The following is a 21,672-nucleotide window of genomic DNA, read 5'->3' on the forward strand; positions in this document are numbered from 1 at the left end:
AAACAATCTACAGTCTCCCAGACACAAGTCCTTACCTGGAAATCTGTTTATATCCTAAACATTTATTGACACACAGAAGGAGAGTAAAATCTAATATAATGTGTTGTAAAGGATGACATGTTTCATTGACTCTGATGAAATTACATGATTACACAACGAAACACATAAAGGTTGAGCAACACTTTACATATGTAACCATGCTCATCTTGCTGCGAAGCTGCATTGCGCGCCAGGCCATGACTATTGGCAGCCGATGATCGCTCCATTAATGCGATCTCCGGCTGCGAATAGCAGCATGCAGCAAGCCGCGTTGCAGTATGATCCGGGATGGTTCCCTTCTCTCCTGGGAATAATGGAGAACTCTATGAAATTCTGGACTATCTCACACATTCTGGAACATTAGACAAATATGTTGTGAGTGTACAAGCCTTATAGTAGTCACACAGAGACCATCCCACATCATAAAACACATAGGCTCATCTGGTGCCATTTTTATAGGTTCTGATGTAGCATGCTGTAACACTACAGCACACAGGGTTACAAGACTACAGGCATGTGTGTAGGGGTGGATTAGAATACCCTTCATTTCTCTTAAGTGTTTATTGGAAGTTATTTCAACAGTTAGTCAAACTCACTTCACCATGTAACGCAAACACGAGTACATTTATATATCTCATAAAATATACTCAGACTTGTGCTACTGTACAGAATCAATATCACATATATTTAAAAGTCCAATACATGAAGATATGGGATCAGTATGAATTACGGACGGTTAGCATCCCGGCAGCAGGCGAGCGCAAAGAGTCCCTTTGCGAGCTCACTGCGCTCGCCACAGGTTCTATTCCGACTCTACGGGGGTCGTGGACACCCACAAGTGGGAATAGCCCCTGTGAGTCGGGATTCCGGCGTCTGTATCCTGACCGCCGGGATCCCGACTGCCAGTATAGAAAAAAAAGATATGCAAACCGCTTACACGGAGGGAACTTAGGGGTCTATTTACTAAGCCTTGGATGGAGATAAAGTACCAGCCAATCAGCTCCTGTCATTTTTCAAACCCAACCTGTAACATGGCAGTTAGGAGCTGATTGGCTGCTACTTTATCTCCATCCAAGGCTTAGTAAGTAAGTAATGTCGCAAGGATGTCGGTACAGGCTGTTACATACCTGTTCTGAATTAGAGCAATCACTTGGGAGTATGTCTTGCCAATGACACTTTCACCATTCACCTTAATGATTCTGTCCCCTAGGATAACAGAAAATAAATATTACAGACCTTTATAGAAATAGTAATATTTTGCAGAAATGTTACAAACCACAATGGAGATTATTCTAGAAAGGTGGAATTACAAAAATATGGATTTAAACTTCTATTTTGTTACTTATAAACAACCCAATGTTGTAATGAAATCACAAAACACAATGATAATAAACAAGCATTATTCAATATAAAGAATAGATTAAAAAATACAACCTCAAAACATAAACTAGGCTTGCTATATATACCTGGACCCTGTAAATTATGTGAGCTGAATTAAAGAAATCTTAGTTTCCCTATTGAAGAAGACTGGCGAGTGCGTTCCTGGTCACTTTTTCTATGTTTGAGACAGCTTCTGGAGGGAACTGATCTCTGGCCATTGCACCCCAGCAGTTGTGACAGTTCAGTATGCGAGTGCAACTTCTCTAGATAGAGAGATATATATATATATATATATATATATATATATATATCTCTCTAAGTACAGCTGTCAAAGGGCCCGATATAGACCTGACTGCATTTCTGTATCCACACACAGATTCTCAATTATCAGGAATCTGTGGCTGCATAAGGTCCATTCTGTGCATAATGGGCCTTGCGATTCTGCCCGCACTTCCCTTCTGCCACTGCCCATTGAGGGGGTGGGAAAGGGGCAGGGGGAGGCCTGCGTTCCCAGAAACAGGGGCGTGTCAACCCGTTTACTGCGAGGGGAGATCCAGGGGTCTGCGTGTTACCAAACAGAAGGGCAAATGTATTAAGGCCGGAGAAGTGATAAAACAGTGATAAGTGGAAGGTTATCACTTTCCACATATTTAGAGAGGCCAATCCCAGGCATCGGCATTGAAAAAAGGTCAATCCTGGAATTCCTGGGACTGGTTTGAAGACCCGCCCACCCCAGCACAGCCCACACAAATACTCACCATCGTAGGTGGGAACCAGGCTCGCGGGTGGCAAGGTGCGGTCTGGTGGAGCAGGCGGCTGGAGGCAGATTCACCATCGTGGGTCGCAAGGCTCGCGGGTGGCGAGGTGCGGTCCAGGCAGCAGACTGCGCAGCATGAGCTCTGACATGTCACACTGCGCAGTACACACTGCCGGGTGCACGGGGAGCTGGGCAGTGTCTGAGCCTCCTGAGGATGCTCAACGCTGCCCGACAATGGGGCAGGTATTCTGCAATCCCCGGGATTGGAGCTTCCAATCCCGGGTTTGAATCCCAGGTATTTTTTGGCCTAAATACCGGGATCTCGATTCCGGGACTGGCCTCCCCTACACATATCGCAGCTTTAACACTTCTCCAGGCTTAATACACCTGCCCCAGCCATGCTGACCTCACAGCGCCCGCTTACATTGGTCAGCTGAGTAAGCTGGAGCTACGTTGGATACCAGCTTGCTGTTTTGGCCGCAGTGCTGTGATTGCAGCTACATGCAGAAGGTGTCTCCTCTACGGAGACGTCTCCTACATGTCCTTCCTTCAGTTTGAGCGGAAATGCAATCAAGCCCAAAGATATTACCATGTGAAATCACTATCAAACTGTTGTCTAATCAGAAATTCAAGCTACAATTCAAGATAGCATTCTTTCAAAGCGGGGAGCAGCAGCTGGGGCTAAGCTGCTTAGCAAGTGTAACCACAGAGATGAAGAGTTATCAAGCATTATGTATGCATTTAATGCTTGATAACTCTTCCTGTGGGGCATGCACACAGAGAGATCCATGCTTAAAATCTAAGCAATCTAGTCAGATCTCTCCGTGTGTATCCCCCTTTATTGTATGTCACAAACTGGGAACACTACACATGGGCAGTTACAGATGGGTCCACGGTTATCTTGGCTAGTTTGCTGCGCCTAGTCACAACATGGTTTATTAACATAAACCCTTCATCTATTGTTCTCAGCTGCAATACAATACAGAGAACAATACAGCAGGGGATTAAGTCATTACAGCAGGGGATTAAATCCGACTGCCCAATCTCAGTTAATCCTATTAAAGGTCAAGATAAACATGGAACCATCTGTACATCACTTCCGCATACTGTACAATGACACAAGTAATACAAATAAATTCTAGAACAATAAGCAATCTGGAATTTATGCGAGTCCCATAAAAGTGACTCGGAGCTAGGAATCACAACACATACATACTGTATCACGCCAACACATAAATGGTGAATACCGCAAGCTGACTATTCATACAAAAAGCAAGATAATGGGGAGGTTAATCGGAAGTCGTGTTCCCAGGCAGATACAGGTGGGGCAGCATCAGACCAAAGGTAAGAACTTACCATTTCACTGTGTGTTTTAGAGTTCAAGGGATCATTTCAAATATATATATTTTTTTTATTTTAACCATTTCATCTTCACACTAAAATAAACCCTAAACAGTTATTTAACAAACTACAACAAAATAAAAAAGAATCCACAATTTCTGCGTTTACTAACATTAAAACACAAGGACACCGGCTCGCTGTGAGGACAGGATAGTTCCTTGTTTTGTCTGCATCCTAAATGGATGTTGTACAATGCCTGTTATACACTGTGTATCCTTGTGAAACACAAGTGGGGTACAAAAACACTGCATATGATGCCAGATTTAGCCAAAGAAAAAGTGTGCCTATCACCAACTGTACTCACTGTAATGGGAAACCAACTGCATAGGTGACCAGGGGAACCCTGGGATGCAAGAATCCAGGGCAGGGAGTACTACCCATAGGACATCACAGGCCTGGTGGCCAGTTAGGCCGTCTTAGACCTGGATGGCTTCAAATCGGAAAGCGGTTAAAATAGCGCTAGTCTGGATGACGGCAGTCACAATGCCGACGACGGTGAATCCCGACTAGTGGTGGAATACCGGCGCCACAGTCTATTCTCCCTCTGTGGGTGTCCATGACATCCGCAGCGAGCCTGCAAGGGGCTTTCTAGCACTCGCCCAGCTGCCGGCATTACAGCAGACGGGATCCTGCTGCCGGGATCATGACGGATCCCATCCGCCGGCATTTTATACTGATTCCTCCAAATCTATGGGAGCTTTAACTCTGACCACCTCATCTGGGAAGCCATCAGACTGCTCTAACTGTTCCCCAGAGGATCATCTCAGTACTAGTGTCAAACAGCCAGACTACAATATGCATGAGCAATTTATTCAGAATGCAGGGGACAGCTATTTCCATGGGCATCATAAATAACTGCATTCTAAAGTAATCAGTGGCACTATTGACCGAGGCATAATCAGGGCCAACAAGCTGGGGAATGGACCATAAAGCATCATCCAGATTATAGTGAATTCTCCACGGTAACGGGGGTTGTGCAGTTAAAGTAAAGCCCACACGGTTTGGTTTTAATACCTGTGCAGCACTGATTGATTTGTGTATTTGCTGGGTCTGTACATCCGTGTGTCCATGCAGTTCTCCTGCCTCTGTAATACACAGTATTGCAGTATGAGGTTATATGTCTCAGCACATCTGCAGTGCCAGGAGGATGGCATGAATGACTGAACCAGCTCTCAGGACAGATTACCAATAGACGTTTGTCTATTAATTATAGAAACAGAGAGTAAGCCACAGATGCGGTGATCCTAAGAGATCTGCAATAATGTGACCACTGCAAACACTGTGTAATAATAGTCTCGGTGGCATTTTTAACACGTCACTAGAACCTAGGGTAGGCCAAATGTTGGGTCATCTTACAAAACAACAAAAGCCAAAAGATACACTTTAAAAACATTGGTCGCAGTGTGGGAACAATTAGGTGCAAGCTGGCTTGTGCAAGCCACTTTCATGGCAAATTTACAGTACGAGCTGTATTTGCATTCCAAACTCACATTGCTTTTTCAGAGGAAATTCACGTTTTTTTTGTGCGCTCCAACTGAGGGTGTAAAATGGGAAAACATTTTAAGGTAAAAATGTTGGGACTTGCTGCAGAACCCCCTTGCAAACCCCCCTCCCTCTCCCCAATTACTAATTAGGCATTTGGAAGTTTTAAGTTATCTAAATTGAGCAAATAATTACAGGTCATTTTTTCTTATGAATCCCAAATTTAAAGTAAAAAAAAAATAATCTCAATTTTTTTTTTTACATTTTTCTTCAGAATTTAAAGTCACCTAAAATTACTTCAAAAGCACATTTTTTTAAATTTTTTTTAATTTTTTGCTTCCTTTGTAATTAAAAAAAATTCCATTGTTAACAAATGCATACATTAGTCATTTGACACCTTTTAAAAGACTCCAGTACTTCATTTATGCCCACTAACAGACTATATGATTCCACTGACAAAGTTGTCACTGTTTTGGTGTCCAGGAAGGTCTCCCCACTTTTCCATCCAGATTGCATTTTGTAGAAATGTGCACCTCCTTTGCAGTGACTACCACAAATAGGTATTTCTAATTGGATCTCACAGTTCTTGGAAACGCGCACTCGTACGAAGTCTACGAGCTTCATGAAACAAACTCGCACCTAACTGGATTCACTCCTGTACTTGAAAGAATGCTCTCCTAAACATTAATCTATCATACATACCATGTGATCTAAGTCATGTGACACTGCAGCATCATTGGTACAACTCACACAAAGGATGTGAGAATCACACAGGCCTATTTCCGAAGGCTAATTTGTATGAAATTATAGCAAATAAAGTACCTGTACATAATCCTGCTCCATGAGCCGGACCGCCTTCCTTAACTTGTTTCACAAATATGGTGTCCATTGGCTCCAACCTGTTTCTTTGCCTCCCTGCAGGAAGAAATGATGCTTACGTTAAACAAACTGACTTTCTAGCAGTTTTTTTATTAACATATAAAAGACAATAAGCGTGTTTAAAATATATAATAAATGAAGAAAACTATTTCCAAATACACATTTACTTTCTGGTCAAAAACAACAGGGAAGACAGATGACCGAAACACACCTGAATTATTACAGGAGTTCTTTTTCTGAAAGTAGAAAACTTTTGGTGAGATTCATTTAGGTGCGGGGTTTGCAGTGCTGGGAAAAGCTCCAGGTTTTACTCCTCGGAACTATTCAATTATTTATCCTGTCCCCTGTGAGAACAATCCTGCTTTTGGGGATTAGAGCGCAGTGTTCCCGCAGCTAACTAAATCGGGCACCGTGTTCAATCAGATGCAGGGAAAACTCTGCACCTAATTGCATCTTTCCATTAGGGTAAATTCCTAAAGTATAGGAAGTATATTAAAAATATATTCACCACAAAGTTGTGTAGATAAGTTAATACCATTGGACAGCCGTGATCCACGTGGGTGTGGTATGTTATGCATATTCAGAATGCAGGCATGAATGTTACAGATGTGTCCTCATATATCCAGCCTCAAGACGCCATACCCCGTGGAAACTCTGCTAATGTGGGGAGTCTTTTTTTTTTTTTAATGCAAAAATGCGTTTTAGGCGCAACACAATACCAATAGTACGCACTAAGAGACTGTGCTGATTAATTTGATATGACACTTGTATATTGTGTGTGACAGAGTCTGTATACAGAGCACAACGGAACTTGTATTGGAAAAAAGCTGCAGCTGCTACATTGTAGCACTTCCTGACCAATCCTAGAATAGTGAGAGGGGATCTGAAACCCAAGTTGGAATTATAGAATCTTAACTAAGATTTTCCAATGAAATATTACAATGACAACAAAAGCTGGGCAGCATGTTGGTGGAGTGGTTAGCAATACATTCTCACAGCCCTGAGATCATGAGTTTAATTCCTGACCCTACATGTGTGGAGTTTGTATGTGTTCCACGTGTTTTTGTGAGTTAAACTCACTCACACACTCACAAACAATACTGGACTTCTACCAAAAATGTGATAGCGAATATAGATTGCAAGCTCTGTTGGGTCAGGGATGGATATGAATGACAAAGCAGCTTTTTAAAAGCATATTTCAGTTTGTGCGCAATATAAACGCTAACAATAAATAAACGGTGATTGCAATTTAAATTAAGATGCAATAAAGCTTTGAAAAGTAAAGCTGGAAAATCAGAATACGTTTATCTAACAAAAAAAAATAAGGCTGTAGTTCATAAACTGATAAAATGACAAGATCATATAGTAATTTATGTAACCCTATTAGCAAATCATGTGTAACAAGGTGCCGTTATCTGTGGTGTGCAATGGATTTGAGAAAAGAAAACAATGAACGTACGGATCACGATCAGCACAATCTCACCATATACGTACATACATGTGTCAGCCGAATCTGCCGACACAGGTAAATAGGAGTTACTCGCACTCAAAGGGGGGCTGGCGTAGTTTCATTAAAATGTACCTCTCTTACTTATGGCATCCTGTGAGCGGGAAAAGCTAAAGGGGGGGTACACACGGAGAGATCAGTGCTTAAATTCTAAGCAATCTGACTAGATTGCTTAGAAGTTAAGCACAGATCTCTCCGTGTGTATGCCCCTCAGCGATAGCGAAGTGCAGCCCCGCGTGTCGCTATATCGCCGGTGCTAGATTGCCCTGCATGCAGACACAATCTAGCAGGTCACTCATGTCACCACTGGGTGAAATGAGCAGTGGCCCCCCGTCCGCCCTCCTCGCGCTGTGCTGAGCAGGGGGAGAGATGTGTGCTGAGCGATCACGGATAGATCGTTTAGCACACAACTCTCCCCGTCTGTACAGAGCTTAATACCTCCGTCTCAGAATATGCAGAAAGTAATTCTGTCAGTTTTTCCTTTTTAGTTATGGCTAGAAGGGTGAGGGATGCGAGACACAAATGAATGAGTGCTATTTTATGTCACAGAAACTGCGTAATTGTGGTAGTGGTGGCTGTAAAAAGACGTGTATTGTATAATGGGCAGAGTGACAGTTTATTAAGAGGGAAATCCAATTACCCGCAGTACATTACTGCAGGTAATATCACCCGGAGCTATCCTATTAGCCCTGATAAACCTAGGCTTATCAGGGATTGTGTCACCTGCATCAGTGCAGCGGTGTACCAGGCATTGGCTCCCCTGACTGCTCCAGCTCCTCCGATGGTAGTGACAGCTCCCCATCACATGACCCCCACATGGCTGGGGCACCTAGGTGCAGGGGAAGAGAGGTAATGAAGAGCGGAGGATGTGAGGCATGGGTCTAAGTGCCCACCCTGCCGTCCCTGGCTGCTGCACTGACTGGAGGGGTCGTGTTATGGCTTATCTGGGAAGGTGAAACAAAATCACTGATAAGTGTTGGCTTTTCGGATCTCCAGTGGCGAAAACACACAGCTTTCACTGAACCTGTGTGTTTCTGCATGAAAAAAAAACAACATTATCCTAAATGACTGGTTCTGGCAAACCCCCAGATGACAACAATAAGAGTGTCCAATAAATGGAATCCCAGTACATATACTTCATTAGAATACAGATTAATAGTGTGGATCAAAACAGGTTGTTGAAAAATGGCTAAAAGCAGCGTGTTTCCTCCGTATGTAATGTTGTGCGTGTGTAAGTATGTGTGACTCCACACGTGCAGTGTCACCCCACTCCCCCAGAGCCAGCAACTGGAAGAACTACATCTTCCAGCAGCCCCCTCCCCAGTGGGAAGATGGAAGGGAGAGCATGATGGGGCTTTCAGCGCTGAAATTTTTTTTGTTTACATTGGATACCGCGGGTAACGGGAGCATGTATACCCATGGTAATACAAAATTGGGCGTGAGGTACGCAAGGTTTTTTACCTCGCTTCCAACTGAATTACGACTATACAGAGGAAATTATTCTAGCCAGAGGGGCAGCATGTGACCCATTTGAGGGCTGCCACTAGCAAACAATTATCTTCTAATTTTATTTTCAACATATCACATTATCCTTGGGGTCAGTACAGAGCACCAGCCAGGCAGGACAGGGAAAATACTTCACTCTATTACAGAATAATTTGGGGTTAACTACTGTATCCATATTTTTTTTATTAGAAGAAGTCAATTGACCCGTGAGTAATGGTTAATTATTTGATAAAATGTTCAGTTTGCGAAATTAAGGTTTCTTTATTCATTCCCGTCTTCTTTTCCCAAAAAGGGTGTTCCACTGTAATTTCAGATACCAGATTGATTTGTAAGCCTCAGGTAGACTTCTGTCCGCTAATTAGTATCATATTTCAATGGCTTTCTTAATGAGGAAGAATTATACAATGTCCAAAATATACCAGGTTATTGGGTACATTACTGAATAGTTGGACTCTTTACAAAGTACAAGAAAAATGTGATGGTTGTAACCTAAGGGTTTTTGTTTTTTTTAAAGTGAAAACCGGTTTCCTTTGAAGGTACACCTGTCCTCATTACCTCATTAGTATAATAATTATTTCCATTAATGTTAAGAGTCACTTTCCAGATATTAGGGAAAGGTTCCTCTTTCATCTATCTGTTCTATAGCAGCCACCCGTGCATCTAGGATGTTCCAATACAGCTATTTCACCTTACACAAGGTTACAATCATTATTCCTTCTTGAACATTGTTCTCTGTCATGAAAACATGAAGGACACAAACAGTTGCAATACTTCACTGATACAATTTCTCTCATAACGTCTGACAATTATCTGTAAGGCAGTGCTCCGGCCACACCACATTCCTGGGATGCCGGAATACTCTCACAGGCTACACACACATTTCTGAAATAGGTAGAATGTCACAGAATGTCATATTCTCAGTCTCCGCTGCAGATAGTGGCTCTGTGAGGGTATTTCACGGTCTTACAAATGTTATTATAACCCAAGCCCTATATACATCTACAAGGAAACTCTGCTTTAAGAATATTTTAATCACTGCAGTACACTGCACAGTAAACGATCAAAGGTCATTTCTAAGTTACTTATGAAAAAAAGACAAAATCAACTCCCTTAAAGGAGAAGGGACTTCTGGGTAAATCTATTTCCACGACCGCATTCGGAAACTGTACTCACAGGGTTTTTAAAGAAAGACACAGGCTTGTGCTGACACAGAGCCATCATCTGCCGACAGATCTGTTTTAGATGGACCTCAGCAGTGCAGGGCTGGATTATACCCAGAAGTCACTTTATTACAGGTTGAGTATCCCTTATCCAAAATGCTTGGGACCAGAGGTATTTTGGTTATCGGATTTTTCCGTATTTTGGAATAATTGCATACCATAATGAGATATCATGGTGATGGGACCTAAGTCTAAGCACAGAATACATTTATGTTACATATACACCTTGTACACACAGCCTGAAGGTAGTTTTAGCTAATATTTTTTATAACTTTGTGCATTAAACAAAGTGTGTCTACATTCACACAATTCATTTATGTTACACATACACCTTATACACACAGCCTGAAGGTCATTTAATACAATATTTTTAATAACTTTGTGTATTAAACAAAGTTTGTGTACAGTGAGCTATCAAAACACAAAGGTTTCACTATCCCACTCTTACTCAAAAAAGTCCGTATTTCGGAATATTCCGTATTTCGGAATATTTGGATATGGGATACTCAACCTGTATTTGCAATTGAATACTATAATACCCCTTTCACACCACACAAATAACCCGGTTCATTACCGGGTTGATACGAGTCACTGTGCGGTGTGAAAGGGGTCAGTCCACAATTCCTGGGTCGCCTGACCTGGTATTTCAACCCGGGAATAAAGAAAGGTTATTCCCGGGTTAGGTGCAGAGTGAAAGGGTTGCCGGGTCGATGCGACCCGGGACCCGTTCCCAGTATAGGCAGAGGCAGCGTAGAGATGATCTCATCTCCCAGTGCCGCCTCCGCACCCGCCCCCAATGGCAACCCGACCCAGCATATTGCCGGGTCGGGAAGCCATTGTGAAAATGTCTAATGTCGGGTTGAACCCAGGTAGTACCCGTTTCCAAATCCCAGGTGCGACCCAGCATTGCGATCTGAAAGCGATATTACTCAACCTAACCTCACTTTTATAGCCAATTGATGAATCAATGAAATCAAACTCTGCACACTTGTGACTAAAGCTGCTGAACAAACAAGACTGTAGGTGTAGAATACTATAAACTGTGCAGTGTCACACCGTGGGGGGAAGTGTATCAGCTCTTCTAAAGATTGGAGAAGATGACAAGTGGAGACGTTAGCAACCAATCAGCTGCTAGCTAGCATTTCTACTGCGGGGGACACTGGGCTCCACAAGTCTGGACAATGGGGTGTAGAGTAGGATCTTGATCCAAGGCACCAACAGACTCAAAGCTTTGACTGTTCCCAGAACGCGCAGCGCCGCCTCCTATATCACCCCTCCTCCCAGCACAGGAGCTCAGATTTGTAAGTTGGTGCTGCAGTAAGCAGGCACTTAACAGAAGGGCTGCTCCAGGCAGCCCTAAGAAAGGCTTTTTATCTGAAGAAAAGTGAAGACTTCAGGGCAGCAGCAGTGGTAAATGTCTTGTGACATTCTCTGCTGCAGCTCCAGCTCTCCCCAGCGGCGCTGTACACTCCCGAGCCCTGGTTGCCGGGTACCTACAGCGGAGGCTCCGGTTTACTTCACGTTAGGCACACACGGCGGGCGCCACGCTTCAGGAGGTGGTAAGTGGGTCCCGCTCGCAAGACCCGGTCTTTATCGCGATTCGGCGCGGTCAGTGGGAGGCGGGCCGCGCGCGCTGGCGGTGGATACAGGCAAGCCCACTAGATCACCAGGGCATGGGCGCAGGTCAGCTTTTCTCTCAAAACCGATTTTAATATCGCCCACAGTACCCGGTGGTTTTGCCAGCAAGGGGGATAAGGCTTAGACCTGAAGCCCCTCCCCCAGGACGCCATTTCCCGCAAATGTTCCCGGTCTGGAGCTGCATATCTGTCTTTTCCTCACTCCCAGTCAGTGTCTGCGGCGCCATTATTCCTCAGCTCACTGTTTCTGGGACTGCTTGGGCAAATCCTCCTATGTAAAGCCGCCTGGTTGTCAGCGCTGTGACTTTACATGACACTTAAGTATTCTACCTGCCTTTTTAGTCAGTGATAGTTAAGAAAGAGTGCATTTAGTCAGGGTTTTATAGTACAATTATGATGATATACATCCAGTTCTTACTGTGTACTGTTATATTTACTGTTATATAGCTGTGTAAGCTAGTCCAGTGCAGTATTATTGCAGTATTATTGTCGGTAAAATAGTAGTATTGTCAGTAAAATAACCTCTGCATTGTACAAACTGTGACCTTCTGTGTGTGCATTTGATAGCTGACTGTTGTCCATCTCGTGTCTTTCACTCAACTTGCTATCCCTATATTCTATAACCTGAGGGGGCTTGGTGCGTCAGGTGTTATCTAATATAGGATTTTCACAAAGATATACTGTATTAAGGGGGGTACTCACAGAGCGATATTCTAAGCAATCTGACTAGATTGCTTAGAATATCGGCAGGATCGCTCCGTGTATAGCCCCCTCGGCGATAGCGATGCGCGGCCCCGCACATCGCTATCGCCGCTGCTAGATTGGCCTGCATGCAGGCCAATCTAGCGGGTCGCTCACTTCACCCGCTGGGTGAAGTGAGCGGCCCCCCCGTCTCCCCCCGCACGCTCAGCACAGATCGCGCTGTGCTGAGCGGCAGGAGAGATGTGTGCTGAGCGGTTCGCTCAGCACGCATCTCTCCTTGATCGGCCCGTGAGTACTGGGCTTTACGTATTTTTCTCTGTGATTTGGTCACCATATCTCTCCTTTATCTCTGCTAGTGCTGACTACACTGCGCAGGGGTTTGGGATATTGTGCTGCTGATAATTGTACTGTGTTACCTCATACTGCAAGTTATATCATGTCTGCTTCTGAGGGTAACAGTTCTGGGGCGGAACACACTGCTGGTGTTGCTGAAGCCACAGGCACATATGAGGAGATTATAGCAGCTGTGGGCTCTGGTTCTGGGGGCTCCTTGCCCCCCAGTGGGACTGTGGCAACGGGGGCACATACTGACCCACCGTGGGCCGCTTTTTCTACGCTTCTGCATACGCTAATTCATAAACTAACACCCCCTATGGGATCCCCAATGCCGGTACAACCGTATGTGGTCCCTGCAGCTAACCCGCCGTGGGCGGACGATTTATCTGCTCAATTAAAGAAGTTGAACCAGTCCTTGACTACTAAAAAGTCTGACTAACGCTCGCCTAAGTCCAAGAGGTCCTCTAAGCGAGCGCTCGTCTCCTCACAATCCACTGCTGTCACTGACACCTCGTCTGATGAAGACAGCACATACACTGACCCCACAGGTTCTGACTCAGATACGGCTGATGGGGAGGGTAGTTCACATGTGGATGTTCCTGATCTTGTGGAGGCTATTAAGTTAATTCTGCAGATTACAGATGATCCTGAGCCACCCATGCCTCCTAAGAAACCAGATAGGTTAAAGCATCAGAAGGTGGTTAAACAGGTTTTACCTTACTCTGATCACCTAGTGGATATACGTCAGGAACCCTGGGAAAACCCGGGTACAAAGTTTGTGCCTCAAAAGAAGATGCTGGCTCGCTATCCCCTCGCGCCATAGCGGTCTAAGAATTGGGAAACACCTCCTCCAGTGGACTCATGTGGCTAGGCTGGTGGTTTCCTCAGCTCTACCGGTCACTACCGTCACGTCTCTGAATGAGCCTATGTATAAATGCGTGGAGGGTTGTCTAAAAGCGATTTACACCCTCACGGGTGCTGTACAAAGGCCCACTATTGCAGCTTCATGGGCTGCTGAGGCTATTGAAGCATGGGCCTTGGAGTTAGAAGCTGAAATCTCCTCTGACCATGCTAGACAATGCTTGTCATATATTGTCACAGCTTCTCGATATATTAAAGAGACGGCTTCTGAAGCCGGTATCCTGGCAGCAAAGGCCTCTACTACGTCAGTCCTGGCTCACCGGATATTGTGGCTGAGATCCTGGTCTGTGGATCTGGACTCTAGAAAAAACCTGGAGGTACTCCCTTTCAAGGGAGATATTCTGTTTGGGGAGGACTTAAATAAGATAGTGGCTGACTTGGCTACGGCTACCTAATACCGCTCCGTCTGTGTCGAAGGCTAAAGGTACGTCCTTTTGCCCCTTTCATCCTTCAGGTAAAGCAAAAGGTCAGGTGTACCTTAAGCAGGCCCGCACTTCCAAACCTGGTAAGCCAAAGCCCAAAAGAGCCTGGGCTGCCCGTCAGCCAGCTGCCAAGACCGATAAGCCTGCCGCATGACGGGGCGGGCCTCCCCCTGGGGCATCCCAGGGTGGGGGGCCGGCTTCTAGGGTATACCCAGGAATGGTTGAAGACCACTTCAAATGCGTGGGTAGGGGAAGTCGTCACTCGAGGTTACGCCATTGTCTTCAAAAACCGACCCCCTCATCGATTTTGCCAGACAGACGTCCCTTTGGACCGGACAAAGACAAAAACTCTACACTCGATGGTACAGACCCTCCTGGATACAGGAGTCGTAGTACAGGTGCCTCTTGCTCAGAGGGGCCGGGGGTACTATTCTCCGCTGTTTCTAGTCCCGAAACCGAATGGGTCCTCCCGGTCCATTCTCAAACTCAAGGCATTGAACAGGTTTGTGAAGATTTCCAAGTTCCGTATGGAAACCCTTCGATCTATAGTTCTGGCCTCGGAACCTGGGGACTACATGGTCTTCCTGGACATACAGGATGCTTACCTGCATTCCGCGAGTCTTTACCAAAGTTATGGCGGTGATGACGGTGGTACTCCGCCGTCAACGGGTCAGGATACTGCCGTATCTGGACGACTTGTTAATCCTGGTAAATTCCCCAGATCTTCTCCTGTGTCATCTGGATATGACGGTCCGGTTTCTACAAGCCCAAGGGTGGCTCATCAACTGGAAGAAATCCTCCCTGGTCCCTGCTCAGAGCATGGTGCACCTGGGAGCGCTGTTGGACACTCACAACCAGAGGTTGTTCTTGTATCAGGAGAAAGTCCTGAAGCTTCAGGACAGGATTCGTTGCTTCCTTTCTCGTCCGCAAGTGTCGATACATTCGGCAATGCAGGTGCTGGGCCTCATGGTGTCAGCATTCAACATGGTGGAGTATGCTCAATTCCATTCTCGCCCCCTCCAGAGGCTGATTCTAACCAAGTGGGACGGCCTGCCTCACCGGATCAGGTATCAAATGATCTCATTGACTCCGGAGGTCCGTCTGTCGCTGCTCTGGTGGCTCCAGGACCAACAATAGTGCAGGGGCCGTCCCTTCTGGATATCCAACTGGGTCCTGTTGACGACAGATGCCAGTTTAAGAGGTTGGGGCGCGGTGATGGAGCAGCACTCCTTACAGGGTCGGTGGACCAAGGAGGAATCTCTCCTCTCAATCAACATTCTGGAATTGCGGGCGGTCTTCAATGAGTTGAACCTGGCCCAGCATTTAATTCAGAACCGTCCTGTTCAAGTACAGTCGGACAACGCCACCACAGTGGCTTACATAAATCATCAAGGCGGCACTCGAAGCCGTTTGGCAATGAAGGAAGCCTCACGGATTCTACAGTGGGCAGAACGCCATCTACCGGCAATATTCATTCCGGGAGTCCTGAATTGGGAAGCAGACTTTCTCAGTCGTCAGGACGTGCATGCCGGCGTGTGGGGCCTCCATCCAGATGTGTTTCAACTCCTCGTGGAAAGGTGGGGTCTTCCAGATGTGGATCTGATGGCGTCTCGACACAATCACAATGTTCCGGTCTTCGGAGCAAGGACAAGGGATCCTCAAGCAGCATTCGTGGATGCGCTGGCGGTGCCGTGGAGGTTTCGGCCGCCGTACGTGTTACCTCCCTCCGGTGTCACTCCTGCCCAGGGTAGTTCGGAAGTTCAAGCAAGAAAAAGGAAATCTGCTGCTCATAGCTCCGGCGTGGCCCAGACGGCACTGGTTCTCAGACCTGCAAGGCCTATCGACAGAGCGTCCACTTCTACTTCCACAACGCCCAGACCTCCTCGTTCAGGGCCCTTGTGTCTACCAGGCCTAGCCCGGCTATCTTTGACGGGAGTGGCTCTTGAAGCTTCCGTCTTGAGGGCTAAAGGGTTTTCTGAGGCGGTCATTCAAACTATGTTGCGGGCCTGGAAACCGGCTTCTGCTCGGATTTACCATAGGGTCTGGCATTTATACTTTGGTGCGCATCTAACAATTATGACGCTTCCAAGTTTAGTACAGCCAAACTTTTGGCTTTTCTGCTGCAGGGCCTAGATTTAGGCCTGCGTCTGGCCTCCTTCAAGGTTCATATTTCTGCCTTGTCGGTGTGGTTTCAGAGAAAAATTGCGACTTTACCTGGTGTTCATACTTTCATTCAGGGTGTGTTGCTTATCCAACCTCCCTATGTCCCGCCTGTGGCTCCTTGGGACTTGTCGATGGTTTTGGAGGCGTTGCAGGAGCCTCCATTTGAACCTCTTGGTTCAGCTGACCTTAAGTGGCTTTCCCTTAAGGTGGTGTTCTTGCTGGCTATTGCTTCTGCTAGAAGAGTGTCGGATCTGGGTGCCTTGTCTTGTAGTTCCCCATATCTGATTTTTCACCGTGACCGGGTGGTTCTTAGGACTCGTCCCGATATTTACCTAAGGTGGTCTCTTCGTTCCACCTTAATCAGGAGATTGTGGTTCCAGCCTTTGTCTCTCCTGATTTGTCTCCCAAAGAGCGGTCTTTGGATGCGGTACGGGCTCTCCGTATCTATGTGAAGAGAACTGCTTCTATTCGAAAATCTGATTCTCTCTTTGTTTTGTTTGCATTTCACAAACGTGGCTGGCCTGCTCACAAGCAGACCCTGGCCAGATGGATTAGAATGGTGATTGCACATGCTTATGTGAAGGCTGGTCTGTCAGCTTCTGCTCACATTACGGCCCATTCTACTTGGTCTGTTGGACCTTCTTGGGCGGCCCACCGCGGTGCGACCCTTGATCAATTGTGCAAGGCAGCTACGTGGTCCTCCGGGAACACGTTCATAGGGTTCTATGCCTTCGATACAGCCGCTTCCCAGGATGCTTCCTTTGGACTCCGGGTTTTTGTGCCCGCTACAGTGCGTCCCCTCCCATAAGGAACTGCTTTAGGACATCCCCATTGTCCAGACTTGTGGAGCCCAGTGTACCCCGCAGCAGAAAACGAGTTTTATGGTAACAACTTACCTTTGTTAAAACTCTTTCTGCGAGGTACACTGGGCTCCACAAGGCGCCCACCCTGACGCACTTAGCTTCTTTGGGTTGATATGGCATTAGCCGCTGACACTTCTCTTGTCGTGAGAGTGTGGTGTATGTGGCTACTAACCGTTGTCGTCTCTTTTCCTGCTACTGCATTGGGCTGGTTAACTAAAACTGAGCTCCTGTGCTGGGAGGCGGGGTGATATAGGAGGCGGCGCTGTGCATTCTGGGAAGAGTCAAAGCTTTGAGTCTGTTGGTGCCTCGGATCAAGATCCTACTCTACACCCCATTGTTCAGACTTGTGGAGCCCAGTGTACCTCGCAGAAGAGTTTTAACAAAAGTAAGTTCTTACCATAAAACTCGTTTTATCAAGTGTGTTCTATAAAATGATAGGTAGAAGCGGATTAGTTGCTATGGGCAACCACTTGACTCTTTAGAAGGCTTCAGACATCTCTCTCCGAGTCTCCTATTGGCTGTTATAGTTATACGTGCTAACCGGAGCATCTCTGACTTCAGCTGGTGACTACGGTCTCCCTGGAGTGTCTGTAAGACTTAAGGGGGGGTATGTAAAACCCAACGCTTCTGATCACTTGTATGCCCGATATTTCAAATGCTGTTACCAGCAAGACTTAGCCGTGTAAAAGCGTTGCCGTTTTAAATACTGTGCATAGACACGATGAAAGGCTCTGAGTCTTACAACTCAACGCTTTGTAAATAAACTCTTCAAGTCTCTGCCTGCGGTCCACCTGGGCTCACTGATGGTAAGACACACAATGGTCAGTCATTTTTTCGCAAAGGGATAGAGTAGTGGCTCCATCACCGAATTAACTAGTTTGTTACTGATGTGGCTATTCAGGCTTTAGATCCACTGGTGTGTCTGGTTTACTAAATGCTAATGTACAAAGTCCCAGTTCCTGTGTAAAGGTATTAGTTGGTAGATGCCAGGTTGGGGGGAAAGTAGTCCTAGAGATTAATAGCAGCCACCCTGAGGTTACGTAAAAGAGTTTAAAACATTCTTCTTATTATTACTTAAACTATTATTCTTACAGGTCCATTACAATGGGTGGGGGCTTTTCTTTCAATGGTGGCATATGTCATCCACAGACCCAGACGTTTCAATGTATACAAGGCAGGGTATGTAAGTGTTCATCATCCGGTACCCTGTTTAATACAGCTACCAGTCTATGGCATTAGTCTGCGCTAAGACTCTCCTCTGAAGCTCTGGGGCTGATAACATCAGAGCATATAGAAGTGCTGCTTTTATGTGTATGAAGGCCTACATGCTCTGGGCCAGTCAATAAAAGCTTGGCAATGGCCGTATACTGTGGCTGTTGTTACATTTCCCTACGCTGGTACTCAATAAAGCCAGGATCTGACTCTGGTTTGAAATACAAAGCCAATTTTAGTATTACTCAATTTTAACTGGTTCAAGCCTTATTTTTCCTGCTCCAACGTGTTGCCCTAGGTAAAACACCTCTGCAAAGCCTATACGGTACCTGTAAGATAGTCCGTCACAATTCTTGGATCCGGGTGAGCACCCTGGTGAAGTTTTCCAGGTGTTCGTCTAAGAAGTACTGTATCACCTTTGTATGGTCAGTAAAATCCAAAAACACCCCACCAGAATGTGATTCTTTATGTGCTAGAGCTTGGTTGCAGCATTCATTTCTCCTTCCAAGAAGCATCACCGTAAATTCAAACAACCCAAATGGAATCAATATTTTTAATACTGTGTCTGTCCGGTCCACTGCACTGTGGAGACTGGCTGAGGAAGGGTCAGTCAGTTGTGCAGTCCATGTCCCACAAGACGACCCCTTAATTTTAAAACCACAGCAATTTTATATATCTGCATCAGCTCAGCTGACAATGGAGTCCTGAACAGCAGCTAAACAACTCTCCAGGAACCTAAGATTCCTGTGATACCATCATCCCACAAAAGACTGATCAGGAGAATTTAGCGTTTGTGTGTTCATAATCCCCGAGTACCACTAGATGGCTCTTCTTTTCCAACAATGTTTTTACAGAAAGCTTTTGTGATGAGAGAGCATTTGTGTAACACAGCAGCCAGCAGCTTATTTAAGCCAGCAGTTTATATTACATGCTAATATAAAGCAAGTAGACTGGTCTACAAATAAAAACACACCGTTTTTAATGACTCCATTTTACATTCACTAAGCAGCAAAAAAAACACAATGGGGACGTGACCCGGAATTACATAAAATACGGCAGTAAAGTCTCTCTCGGATGTGTCCCATTCGCATGCATTTTTCTTACCGCACAGTTGGCCTAAATCATATGTGGTTGGGATTGTTGTCACTTCCTTGAAAGCAGCAGTGATAGCGCTGTACGGTGAGAGAGTCTATTACAAGTAGATGCCTCCTGCTGCAGTAGTGATCCAGCCTGCGTCATAGGACACAGAATCGGATCACTCAATCACCAATAGGCGGTTTTCCCATGGTGCCATGCAAGCCGAACATCGAAGAGGACATGAAACCTCTGTCCTATCACGGAGATCTCTGACCTCTTCCTACCTTATCAGCGGTGACACGTCTCCATTTTCACAAACTGAGGCCGTCACCGCCCCTCCCCGCCCCCCAGACAGAAGCAGACTGTCAATCACTGACAGTCTGCTGCCGCTCTGTTTCCTATGTCGCAGGACCCGTTCGCACACGTGCAGAACGGGTCCAGTGCATGCACAACGTACTGAAAACTGGCACTTTATAATGATGGGCACAGGATTAATTGGATCGGAATGAGGCTCAGTGTTCCATTCACTTGTTTTTGATGCAAACACATACATTAGGGAAAACTGAATTGATCTCTAATAGCCTAAAATAAACTAGTAAAACAGACCAGCAACCCACACACTTATTTACGTGCATTTGTGACACAAACCGAATACCAGAAAAACAATCCAGTTTATTTTTACCACAGTAAAGATTACCATGAATATCTGCCCAAAGAGCTATTTCCCAAATGTTTACTGGACATCATAACTAGGCATTCACATTTCATCGGACACTAACGGGGAATGCCAACTTTTACCTGATATATATGTTTGTGTATTATATGTTAAGGATTATTTGGAGAAAATTCTATTAAAACATCAGATTGAAAAAGAATCTGCCAAACGTTAAAACACTGTATCAGTGACTGAAATCTTATCGACAAACGATTACACAAGCTATATTAGGATACATTGCTCCCAGTGTGTGACCATCTTCCCTATCTGCTCCGTTCTGATGTAGGAAGCTTAGAACATTAACCACACTTAGCAAATTAATTTATAATATATATATATGGCCCCATACTTGGCATAGTCCACCAAGAATGGGCCATGCCGTCAGTGAATAAAGCCTAACAATGCAATAATTGAACAGTCGCATGGATAAGACAGTGATATGTGTCGGGATTCTCTGTAGTTACAGCACTATCATCAGTCTTCTATGTCCACCAATGCTCTGACCAGCAGCCTGGCAACCAAAAATAGTAATAAAACAGGCACTCCACAAGGGATGAAGATAATTGTGCTGTATATTGTGATGCACGAGTACAATGGTAACTGATTTAAGCACTCAAGTTAAACTATGTTGCTTTAAGGAATACAAAAGAAAGTGGCAGATGCTTTCAGACCACTAAGTGGGATTTTCCTTATAAAAACAGAATCTTCTTTAGAGGACAGGGCAAAACAAAGCACAGATCATGTTATGGACTACCAAGAACCCAAACCAGCTCTTCAACAAATATCCTATGCATACAGCAGCCGCCAGCATCCTCAGATACCAGTCACGGCTGTCTGCAAATTCACATTAATATATACACTATGGATTGTTTACTTCTCTCTGCCAAAATAAACTGCAGTGTGAAACTAAGGAAAGCATTTGTACACATTACACAATCTTAAGGGTCCTACACTTGATGCGATATTAACTACCGATATGGACTACATAGTCCATATAGGTAGAAAACATAGTGCATATCGCACCGTGTGGAAACATCTTGTGATGCCAATGCGCGGTCCCGTAGTATCGGCATCGCAAAGGAAAAGTAGACTGTGCAGGCAGGCCAATATTGACTATATCGGAGGTTCATGCTGCCGGGCAGTTCAAGGGAAATAGTATAGTCAACATCGGCGGTAGCCTGAATCGCACCGCGTGTAGCCGGCATTACATGCACTCATTTTATAATTAATGGAGAGAATGTCATTTTGAAATATGTTTCTAAATAATCAAAATCAGACTGGATTTCATGGTTTACAATGGCTAATCAGACCGCCTGAGGCGGGTCGCACATGGGAGCTCCCAGCATGCTCCCCGCCGCCACTGACTGCAACCCTGCATATTGCCGCGTTGGTGACATCGGCGGTTACGCGGAGGGGGCGGCGCTTGGAGATTACATGATCTCCAAGTGCCACA

At 45.4% G+C, this 21,672-nt stretch overlaps 1 protein-coding gene across 4 annotated transcripts in view; it reads right to left on the reverse strand.

The window, feature by feature from the left end:
- ARHGAP21 (Rho GTPase activating protein 21) overlaps positions 1-21,672 on the reverse strand; it is a 291,419-nt gene that overhangs the window by 126,879 nt on the left and 142,868 nt on the right. For all 4 annotated transcript variants that reach the window (XM_063921621.1, XM_063921620.1, XM_063921622.1 and 1 more), the window contains 2 exons: positions 5,882-5,974; positions 1,167-1,245 (listed from right to left, as the gene is read on the reverse strand). In XM_063921621.1, coding sequence (XP_063777691.1) covers positions 1,167-1,245; positions 5,882-5,974 — 172 coding nt within the window. The remainder of the gene's footprint in view (positions 1-1,166; positions 1,246-5,881; positions 5,975-21,672) is intronic.

Source organism: Pseudophryne corroboree, chromosome 5 (genome assembly GCF_028390025.1).
Source record: "Pseudophryne corroboree isolate aPseCor3 chromosome 5, aPseCor3.hap2, whole genome shotgun sequence".
NCBI classification, from domain to species: domain Eukaryota; kingdom Metazoa; phylum Chordata; class Amphibia; order Anura; family Myobatrachidae; genus Pseudophryne; species Pseudophryne corroboree.